Raw genomic sequence first — 12,456 nt, 5'->3', positions numbered from 1 at the left:
TCAAACCGGCTGTTATGAATGTGGATATTACATAATGCATTGGATCTGGAACATCATAACCAGTGACATAAAGAGTGATTGGTCCATGGTATGCATAAACTTCAGTACACTTGGAACTGAATTTTTATATTTGCAGTACTAACTTACAATTATGAATACTTGCAGTGGTTTGCTAATGACACACCGTTGGACATCGACATCATCACCACAATTCGAAAGAAATGGGCAACATTTTTTTTAAAGACAGCAATAAGTCAAAACGGCTAATGATGGCGTTGGAGTATTTTTTTTTCCTGTATTTGAGACAATTGTTATGTTATTTGACACAGCGGCTATTTTATTTTCGGTCATGCTACTAATATTCTGTTCTTAGTATTACCTACTCAATTTCATATAATTGTAGTAATATATTGTCTTTACCCCCTTCTACTGCATTGCATCTGCATTTGATTACCACAGCAACAATTTAGTGCAGCTATAGTACCACCAAGCTTGCCACTGCAGCAGTTAAGTGAACAAATGAAGTGTTATTAACTAATAAGATTTCCTGCATGTTATTAACTAATAAGATTTCGTTACTGCTTTCAGCCCTTTGATGATGATTATCGTAGCCATCATGGGTGCCTTCATCCTTTCAGAAAAAATATATCTTGGAGGGTAAGTACTCAATACTCATATTCACTCCCAATGAACATATCTTGTTTTAGGCACAAAGAAAGAAGCTTAAACGTTTTAATTGACTCACTCTTGTAGCATAAACTAAAAGTTTGGTGTTTCTTACATAAAAGTTGAAACATGACAATCTTAAAAAGCTATAGTCATTAGAGCATGTTAGGAACTGGGCTGATTTAGAGGTTCAGCTCCTCCAGAGAAGAGAAGGAAAATCAGAGAAGTTCTAAGATAAGGAATTCCAGCTTTTTCTCTTATTAATCCTTCTGTTATTTACATAATAATTTCCTTCTAGAATTGGTATAATCCTAGGAATATAACTAATTCTGTTATGAATGCTTTTTCCTCAGATACGCAGCATCAGCAGGAGGATTGTGGAAGATTGTCTGAGCTGGCAATTTCCTATAGATTCCTTCAGACGAAGTCCTTCAGATAAGTGGGCTTTTTGACCTTCCTTTTGAGTATTGTTTCTTTCTGCACCCCTGTGCTTGTGTGTTCACCTTCTATGTTTGCTGCTATGTCTATGCTGCCCTGCATTGAGGTTTCTCTGTTCATAACAGAGCTATAGCTTTGAAACAGTGGATTTATCTGCAGCTGATTTCAGGGGTCATTAGAGCTATTCTCATAGTAATGGGACTTCACTCTTTCAGGTTGAAGCTGTAGTATGTGTCATATATTGATCCAAACATTAACTATTACACCCTTGATTACTTATATAAATATATGGAACTTCATGAGACTTCACTCTTTCTGGTTTTTTTTTTTGTTTTCATATATATATGTTTGTTGTATATAAATGTAGCTTTGTTTTTGAAATTTGAATGGCATAACACAAATTTCGTCAGCAGGCAAAATACATCAACGACGGTCGTATACTAAAACCGTCTTTATATTGTTCTTTTCCAACAACGACGGGTGCTACGGACACCGACGTTGATATGCTGGAAAACAACGTCGGGCCTTTCTAACCCGACGTTGAAATGGAAGCATACAACGACGTGTGTTAGGCTACCCGACGTTGATATGCTGGAAAACAACGTCGGGCCTTTCTAACCCGACGTTGAAATGGAAGCATACAACGACGTGTGTTAGGCTACCCGACGTTGAAATGGGACAAAACAACGACGTGTTTTGGCCTACCCGTCGTTGAAATGGATCACAACAACGACGGGTTCTTTTCTAGCCACTGACGTTGTTTTTTCCATTACAAAGACGGGTGCTAGTTGACCGATGTCGTTGTTGTCGACATACAACGACACCTGGAACAAAGACGGTGTTGGGCCCGTCGTAGATGCTGGTTTTCCACCGATGTAGAAGCTTGTTTTTGTGGTAGTGCTATCGTTTATTTTATTCTCCAATGTGATTTTTTTTATCATTGTCTAGCTAGTTAGTTTAATTAATAATACATTGTAAATATTTCATTATTCATTTTATTTCCCCCCATGTTTTAATCCCGCATCCTACATTATTAAGTGTACTCCCCACTTTTATTCTATCTCTTTCTATTCTCATTCTATTTATATGATTTCGTAGCACTATATCAATTATTTATTTATTTTTGCAAATCAATATTAGCATTCTTTAGTACACGCTATGTGCATTTTATGCTGGGGCTCCGACTTGCTTGGTGATGTTTCAATAACGTGTAAGTAGATTTTGTGAATGACATGTTGGGTCTCCGACTTGTTTGAGTTCACAAAATTTACTACAAATCTAAAGTCTTTTTCTAAAAATGGTAACATTCTCAAATAAATTATCACTCAATTTTCCTTTTTCATGTTACACGCACTCCATGCTGAGTCTCTGACTTGCTTGACTTCACAAAGTTTACCACAAAATCCAAAATCTTTCAAAATAAAATAAAATCGACTCAACACACAACCTCTTTTTCTACAAAGAACTACGTAAGTCTGGTTTCCTCATTACACCTGAGGATACGTAAGAGCAAGGATAAATCCCTTGTCAACAAAAAAAACAAAATCCTTTTTTAAAAAAATAATAAAATAAAAACTTGATTTCCTTTTCTAAATAAAAATAATACTATAACAAAATATAACTTGTGTTTTCAAGGGAAGATAAGTAATTAAAAGTCACTTTATTTTTAGCACACTTGATTAAAGGTTGTTGTTTTCATGACGGGCGCGTGGGGTGCTAACACCTTACCCGTGCGTAAACGACTCCCGAATCCTTTTTCTCAAACCGTAGACCATTCCTTATCCTTTTTTTTGTTTTCCTGACGTTTTCCTTAAATAAACGTTGGTGGCGACTTCCCAAGCTTTCCATTTTTTGGAAAACAATTTATCTTTTTATATAAATTTTATTTCGTCGTCCCATCGTGGCCTATGTTGCGACAACGTTAATTATATTTACACGTATCCTTGTTAATTGTTAAAGCATTGACTTTTTACTTTTTTTATTTTATTTTAAGGGTATTATGAGTAAATTAAGGATAGCGTTAATTATAGTTACATGTACCCTTGTTAATTGAGAAAGCATTGACTTTTTACTTTTATTATTTTTAAGGCTATTATGAGTAAATACATAAAACTCGAAGATGCATGTGTAATTTTTAAAAAATAATGGATGTCAACATGTAAAAATAATATATAAAAGTGAAAAAGATGTGTGGTTTTTCAATAAAAAAAATGTTTACGTGTTGGTAATTGACTCAAGGAATGTAACTTTTTGTTTTACTAAACGAAATCAATCATTTTTTAGAGCAAATTACACTTGTTCTCCTTTTGTTTAAGGTTTCTTCCAAGTGCACCTCCTTTGTTAAAATGTATTTCTTTTGTCTCCCCTGAACTATCATTGTTACTAACGATGTTAAATTTTGAATGAAATATAAAAAACACCCTTGTATCTTTAGCCTACCCTCATAAACCCTCACATTGCACTCTCTCAAACCCGCCTTCAGAAGCCTACATTGAAATGAAACTTCCTCCTCTCCTTCGCACACATCGGCAACACCATCATTGAACTCGCCTCTGCCACCTCCCCAATCATCGAATGACGCCTCCTCCTTCTCCTCTACCAACTCCATTTTATTCACTAAAATGATGCCTCCTCCCTCACCATTGGAATATGCTCCACACTCTCCAAAACCTTTTCTTTGTCACATACAACGAGGATCAACTTAGATTTGCAAGGTGGCATACCATCGCCAGCGACACGTTGTGCACCCACCAAAATCTAGTGAACCAATCGCGCGCGCACCACCTCGACAACTCTATTGCATACTCACCAAACCCTAACAAGCCTAAGGCCTACCAAATCTCGACAAGCCTGTGGTACATCCACCAAACCCTAGTTTATGTAATCATTGTTGGATGCACAAGTTGAGTTTGATTCAGTCAGTGGGGACAATGGCGAGTTGGGATCCCTATGGTGGATTCATGTTTGCTAATTGTTGAGGTATATTGTGTAACGACCCATCACCGTTACATGGAACTATGAACTATCTCAAGCGAAAGAGTTTATCTTTAATCCATTTAAAACTCTTCAATTAATTTATTTATGAAAGTATTTGTAAATTTTTCACGTCTCAAAGGCTAAAATGTACAACACCAAAAGAAATATCATAATACACACACACACATAACATCATAGTAACTCAAATCTCCTTAGTACATGCATATAAACATAAACCACACTATAAGGATAAACTACATATATTCTAAGCCAATCAACACTATACATAACTTTAAAGAGAAAACAAAATAGATAACACGTCTTTACATTCAGATTTGCATATCAATGGAATCTCCAAAGGCACAGGACCACCTCCTATCCATCTACTTCCCATGTACGTCAGATATGAGATCATCACAAGCACGAACCACACATACAACAATACAAGGGTAAGTTTACCAAAATAAGCATACTAAAAAGGGATAAAATTTAATAATTAAATCATGATCTATTATCATCACAATATAACATAACATGCAGAACTCATACATAAAACATGTCTTAGAATTTTCATAATAGAACATCTAATAATAATCATTAGTTCGTCAACCATCACATAAAGGTTCGATCATTATACATTATCGTCATTATCAGTCCATCAATCATCAAATAACATAATATTTCCATGAGTCATCAATGTGAATGTATGTATACATGATTTTGATGATGCCAAAGAAGAATTAAACAAGGCTGCTTCAAAGGATAAACATTTTCTTCAAGGTTAATACAAGATTGCTTCAACAAACAAAGTTTTGCTTCAAGATTTCTTCAAGATCAAGCCTTGCCTCAAAACAAAGGGTTTCAAAGTCATGCAAGGCTCTGGTAATTGATTACCAGGAAGTGTAATCGATTACCAGAAGGGAAGTTTGAGAAATAGCTGTTGAAAAGGGTTCTGAATTTGAATTTTGAACATGTAATCGATTACCATATGTCTGTAATCGATTACCAACAACGAAACTCTTGAAATTCAAATTCAAAAGTCATGACCTTTCAAAGTATAACTGTGTAATCAATTACCAGAAACCTGTAATCGATGACCAGTGAAGAAATTCAGAAAAAGCTTTTTGAAAAGACACATCTCTTCAAACCATTTTGAAAAGGCACAAAGGGCCTATATATATGTGTGTGTCTGACTTCAAAAAGAAATGAGAGAGATATTCCAAGAGAACTTCATTGCCAAATGCTCTCTCAAAAGAAACTCTTGGGCAAACACTTGCAAATCCATTAAGAGTTCATCCATGGACTTCAATTGTAATATCCTTCTCTTCAAGAGAAATTCCTCTTCTTTCTTCTTATACAAAGAGATTGATTAAGGGACCGAGGGTCTCTTAAGTTATAAGGATTCCTGAACACAAGGGATGGGTTGTCCCTATGTGGTTCAGACTTTGTAAAAGGAGTTTTACAAAGGTAGTGGAAAATCTCAAGTGGGTTGCTTGAGTACTGGACGTAGGCACGGACTTTGCCGAATCAGTATAAAACTATGTTTGCATTCTCTCTTCCCTTATCTCATTTATTTTGTTGCAATCAATTTTGTCTTGCATGTTTAAAGAACATTATTAAATTGATTGTTGCTTCTTCTGCATTCTGAGCCTATCTCATCTAGAAGGGGGTTAAAAGTTTGTTAATGGGAAATTAATTCACCCCTTCTTAAGATAACTGAGGCCACATTTGTCTAACAATCAAGTAGCACATCATTCTGAAGTCATAATTATCAATGCACATGTCTATCTATCATGTTATGTCATGCTGACTCTTTACTTCTGGAAGATTTCCCCTCTCGAGCAATTAACCTAAGCACATTCCTTAATATAGTCGTACTCTATGATTTAACCATTTGGGGAGATTCAAATTAACCCTACATAGGAAGTAGGGTTTTATAAAAAATAATGGATGAGTGTGGGTAGTTGCTTACCTCAGTAAGGCTTGCAAAGGCCTTAACCTATCTAGGAATTTACCAACCCATCCAAGAATTTACCAACCCATCCATTCTATAGGACCATTTGGCGTTAGCCATCACGACAAGCTTCAGCACTAAGTTGAAGGCCTTCTTAGCATCCTCAACTTACATGCCTACTCTCATCCAATGTCATTCCTCAATGCATACATGTTATGATCATTCAAATCAAGATCATACGTCATCACAAATTCATTCACCAATCTCAACACCATAAGAGGTTATAATATCATAGATTCACCATTCATATGTTCATCACACTCATGAACCCACACATAGTTCAATAAGCATAGCAAGATATTTCAACACCCTGAATTCTTGAAAACAACTCACCAAAAACTCATATGAATGTGAATCTCATGATCTCAACATAAAATCAACTCTAATCATAAAACAACATCATCTCAATTAAATCTCATAGCATCATAAATTCATTAAGATCTCAAAATAATCAATTTATGAAAGGAAAACAAACATTAATCGCATCCACATCAAAACTGGTCATTAGGCTCAAAGTTGGTCATTGGACTCGAAACTAGTTAGTGGACGTGAATTTTGTAGAATTTTAACATTCTAGAGAATTGCCTCTTATGGCTTACAAATCATACCAACACAAACCCAAATCCTTTTCTATCAATTCCAATACATAAACAACATCAAAGCTCTTTACAAATAAGAACTTTTCATCAATATTAATCATATAATAAAAAATCAATTTCAAAACTCAAAACCTCAAATGCTCGTATTTCAATTTTTAAACAACATGATTCATTCTCAAGCAACATTTAAACCAATCCGAAGCAACTTAAGCATAGAAAAAGGATAAAGCTTCACTTACCTAACAAACTTAATGAACTTGCTTCGAGATGAACAAAGGAAGGAAATGAGGAGAATTTGGGTCCAAGATGCAAGCTTTTCCACTACCACTTAGCCACCACAAACCCAAAACCCATCAACAAATATAAACAACATTAAAATCCCAAAAATGAGTAATTTCATGAACCCCACAGATGCTCTATGAAGGAAAACAAAAATAGAGTCAAAGGGATGAAGAAGAGGTGCTTAATTACCCCTTTATGGCTTAGCCAAACAACATCAAAAGGAGAGGAAAATGGTCTCCTTTGATAACCATCACCAAACCTCAAGCTTCTAGGATTTCTCTTGGAGAAAAAGAAGAAAAGAAACAGAGACTCACTTACAAATGCAAATTTAAATTGTGAGGGTTAGGAAAGGGTTTATGACTCTTACATGCAACTCTCTTTTCCACACCGAGGTTGTCTCTGAGCACACTCATCCCTTAACATACATCAAGGCCCATTTTCTCAGGCCCAAACTCACTAACACAACAAACATATGCACGACATCACCACACAAATAATTAATTTACTTCAAGTACTTAATTTAAATTTAATTACACTTGCTAATTAATTGCAATCACTAAATCATGCATTATGAAAATCACAGTGTTACATAATGAACTCAGATTTGCGATATTGGGATCCCTTTGGTGGAGATCAACAAGTTTGAGTTTGAAAAGGTAGCGATGGATGCACATGTCAAAGATTTCCAATTCTGAGTTTGAAAGCATGATATGGGAAAGTGTGTTTTTTGCTTCTTTTTTGTTTTTGTTTTTATCGTTATTGTTCATATGGTTGATGATCTGTGTTGATTTGGGTTGTGTTTATTATGTGCATTTAAATTGTATTTTAAACCTGTTTTGAGGCGTTTTTGATATTCTTGAACTTGTTGAAATCTAGAAAATCAAAGTGTCTCCATGAAGAAGATTAGGCATTTTGAATCCAAAAATTCATTAAAATGCATGTGCTTAGCAACATCCTAAAGTTAATGAAATAGACGGTTAGGGGGTCTTCGTGCAATGAGTTGCAACAGCGAAGGGGGAAGGGGATGTGTAGGGTTCCAATAATGAGTGACTTTGAGTGTAACAAGTCTTAAACATAGAGAGTTAGTGTAATTTGCTTTTTTTTTTTTTAATACAATAATAATAAGGAAGATCAAACTTAAGCCTTCATGCATCTAATTATGTCTAATTTAATCCTTCATCGGGAAAACCCTAATAGGTTGAGGCAATGAATCATCTAATTCTTTTATAACTAGTCGGCCGGCAAAGTAAGTAGATGATAGGGAATTTAGTTAATGTTAACCTTAAAACAAGCTGTTTTAAAAGATAAAGCAGCATTCCAAAGAAGCTTCAAGTTATAAGAAATAAATACACAGGGAGAGAGAAAATTCTCTATAAATGAAGGCGTTTTATCCAATTTTGAAAATAATTAAATTTCTATGTATTTACTGTAAAAACTTGTTGAAACTTGAAAAAAGTAAAAAAAAAAAAAATTGTACTCTATGAAGGAAATAATCTCCCAATATCAAGAGAGAGATATACCCTTAGTATCAACAAAAGTGCAGGGAATTCGTTCAATGGAATTCTGTTTTTCTTTTTTTGAATAATTCTGATTCTACGAAAACCAAATCTCCTATTATTGTCATTCATTGTAGAAAACAGAAATATTTTTTTTCCCTTTCCCCATTTAATTTCCAATGATGAAAGGAAAATAGCAAGTGCCCACTGCTGTTTTCTCTACTATTTTCAAATTCTGTAGTCCCACTCCGTGTGACCATTGATGATGGCAATTTACGTGGCAAAAGTCCTTTTTAACAACTCAAATTGCACTACCTGCTAATTCCCCCTTTAAAAAAACTAATAATTAGTGTCCAACTAGTTTACATGCGTGCTAAATTTATATTTTATAATTTATAAAAGTAACTTTTTTATATTATTTGGTTTAAATTTTAATAAATATATATTAGTAAATATGTTAATAAATATTTAAATATATTTTATATTTACACTTGATGAATTTAAAATATTTTAAATTATAGTATATAATATTGAGTGTATATATAAAATAAATTAATGTTAATTTAAATTATTTTATTGAACAATCAATTAAAATTGTGCATGTGTATATTTTATAATAATAAAATATACATGTGTGAATTGATTTAAATTTTACCCATTCAAATTTAAAAAAAAACACAAGAAACACTTTTTATTAATTGTGTGCACATAAAATTTACTTTTAATGATAATTATTATGTTTTAAATTATACATGTAATTGGATATTTTTCTCATTTTACTTTGATCAACAAAAAGTATATAATACAAAATTACACGGCTATTAATCCTGTTATATAAAATTCAAAAAATAGAATAAATATAAAATCTGTATTAATTAAATTATTGGATAGGAATGAATATGAAGATTTCACGTCCATTAATATCTTATAAAATACAACTTTCTTTTATATATATATATATATATATATATATATATATATAAGGATTTAATGAATGACATCTTAGTAAATCACATGTCTCTTTACCTGTGATGAATAGAAGCAAATTTGATTTCCGAATAGATACAAAAAATTGTTTTTTAGCATTTAACCATAGGGGCTTCCCAAAACCCCAGGCAAAGAAAGAAATAGAACGTGCAAGGGACACAGGACACTTATCTACAAAATTCTGGTCACTCTCACCCATCTTTGTTCACTGCCCCCTTTATAGTACATTTCTTTGTCTGCTCCTCTTAGTCTTCTCTAAAATAGTAAATATTCCATGACATATTATATCCAACTTGAGCAAAAAATAATTATATTCTCCCCTTCAATGATAACATAACCACCACGGCTTTTAGCTTAACTACTTAACATTAATTTAATATTTTCAATAAAAATAAATCAATAAACCCCCTCCAATAATTCCATCATCTAAATTATAACCCTCATTGAATAGATAAGGCCATAAGGGTGTATACTATAGTTAGTTGTCTACAAAAGAACTTTCTTCAAAACTTGTGTTCTCTCTTCGAATTTCACCAAAACACTAAATTATAACCATCATGGGTGATGTTCTAAGCCCCTTCACCATCTCATCCCCTCCTCCACCCTCCTCTCCATCAACCAAGAGCAACAGCATGCCCATGTTGTACTACGGTCTCGTGGTGGTCGGAACCGCCGCCATAGTACTAGCCATATACAACCTCGTCCTCCTAAGACGGAGCCACACGCGCCATGCGCTGCCGTCGCAAAGTACTGGGCAAAATAGAGATATTGTACGAGTGCCCGAGATGAGAACGAGGAGCTTCGAGGACAGCCAACAAAGGAACTTGTTGTCGAGCTTCAAGTACAAGAAAGAAGTTGTGGCCAAAGAAGAAGAACAAGAAGAAGAAGAGCAAGATGATGATGAATTTGAGTGCTCCGTTTGCTTATCGGTTTATGAAGAAGGTGAAGAGGTGAGGAAGCTTCCACAGTGCAAGCACTATTTCCACGTTCTTTGCATAGACATGTGGCTTTACTCCCACTTGGATTGCCCGATTTGTAGAACGCCCGTTGATGTTGTTGGCCCTTTGTGTCCGCTGGAGAATTCACCTGATGGGATGATGGAATCCGGTGGTGGCATACCATCATCTCTCTAGATTATGTGGTTGGGGAGAAATTATTAGATAATTATCTCACATTAATCATATATTCTTCTTCAATTTTCATATCACACCTAATTAAATTGAGCTTAACGATCAATGATTATGTATTATTAGTGTTTAAAAAAATCTTTGGAAGTTGCTCAGAAATTATCATATCATTTTTAAAATAATTATTTTAAAATTTATAAATTTTTTATACATAATAATTTATAATTAGATAATAATATAAAATTATTTTATATTATTACTATATAATATTTTTTCTTCAACATTTTTAACTTAAAAAAATAATGTCACGAAATTTGATGTGAATTACATGGTTTTTGAATTGTACAATAATTTATGGTGGATGGGACCTTTTCTCTTTGGTGATGGATGTGACATTGAGTGAGTGATCGACAACTTGAACACCACCACGCTAGGTTCATTAGTTCTTCGGAGTTATTTAGGAATTAGTACAGAGGAGAAATTTTGTACCTATTTTTTTTTTTACCACATGCACTTTTATTTAAAATTAAATATGTGTAAAATAAATTTTACAAATGAATATATTTTTAATACAATTTATAGTCATTGCACTTGAATGCAAGAAATTTTTTCATAATTAAGAATCTTTATTTTTACGATAAAATATTAAGATATTCTCATAAGTTCTAATCTTTTTGAGTTGATTGTAAATTTAATTTTCTATTTAAAATTTAGTTATATTTAAAATTCTTCAATTCTTTTTAAAAATATATTTTATGGAAAGATCCAACCATATCGTATCATATTTTCGGTTGATTTCTCTTCTTCTTTTTTTTTTTACAAATATCCAAGACATCATGTTTAAAGCATTATTAGACCCTATGAATAAAAAAATATTAGACACTAAATACTTTACCAAAAAAAAAGAGACTAAATACAAACACTTTTTCAAATTTGTATGTTAATATTACTTTTTTCTTTAAATCTTAATTTTACTATTTTTAAATTTTCACGTCAATTTTTCTCAAATGTAAGAAAATTATATTTTCAAATGAATTCTACTTTGAATTTTTTAAAATTTATTTATCCTAAACTTATGTTATTTATTTTATTTAGTTATTTCAACTATATATGTTTCTTTTGTTGTTAGTTCAACTGAAAAATATCTGTATGATACATGAGATATTTAGTAGCTTTATGTATATATTTATAGCTAAAAAGTTCCATAGTTAAAAATTGGATCAAGTTGAAGATTCAGTCCTTTTCAATTTAGGGGGCCGGGGCGGCTTCTAGCAGCATTCTATTGGTTGGGCATATACCATTGGTTTTGGTCCACTTGCGTCCACATCTTTCAATTGTCTTCTTTTCCTTGTTTTATTGATTATTGCTGGGTTGTTATAAACGTGTCTTAAACATATTATTAGTAACTAGTTTGAGGTCCGTGCGGAGGCTCGGGTTGACATTCTATTGCAAGTACTATAAATATTGTGCATATAGTTTTTTAAAAGGATTGAGTGTGATTGTAATTACATATATTACATGTTTATTAAGAACAAATTTTAAATATCGTAAGGAGATAGTTAATATATTGTTGGATATGCATATCAAATATTGTTATCACGATCCCATGCAAATAACGTGATAGTTAGTGCGGGTTAAAAAATTATGTTATTTGCTTTATCATCTTTAACTTTTTTATGAACTGGCAACACTTGCCCTATGTTCTTGGCCGAGAACACCAAACAATCCGAGAACGATAACTTTTAGAAAGAACGTCAGTCATAGGTATCCTTCAATCGTAACTACAGGTTTGTTTTCTATACCATTGTTCCCCATTTCTTCATCTGTTTGTTTTGAGTCCTCCTTTTATCTCGTGCAACAAATTTTCCTCT

At 33.1% G+C, this 12,456-nt stretch overlaps 1 protein-coding gene across 1 annotated transcript; it reads left to right on the top strand.

Moving 5' to 3' along the window:
• Positions 1-10,015: 10,015 nt before the first annotated feature.
• On the top strand, positions 10,016-10,591 carry LOC102668279 (RING-H2 finger protein ATL1). The gene has a single exon (XM_006597780.4). It carries the CDS (start codon positions 10,016-10,018, stop codon positions 10,589-10,591), a length of 576 nt encoding a protein of 191 aa, XP_006597843.1.
• The last annotated feature ends 1,865 nt before the right edge of the window (positions 10,592-12,456 follow it).

The sequence above is a fragment of the Glycine max genome, chromosome 15, assembly GCF_000004515.6.
Source record: "Glycine max cultivar Williams 82 chromosome 15, Glycine_max_v4.0, whole genome shotgun sequence".
Taxonomy (NCBI): domain Eukaryota; kingdom Viridiplantae; phylum Streptophyta; class Magnoliopsida; order Fabales; family Fabaceae; genus Glycine; species Glycine max.
This window is presented reverse-complemented; position numbering and strand designations above follow the sequence as displayed.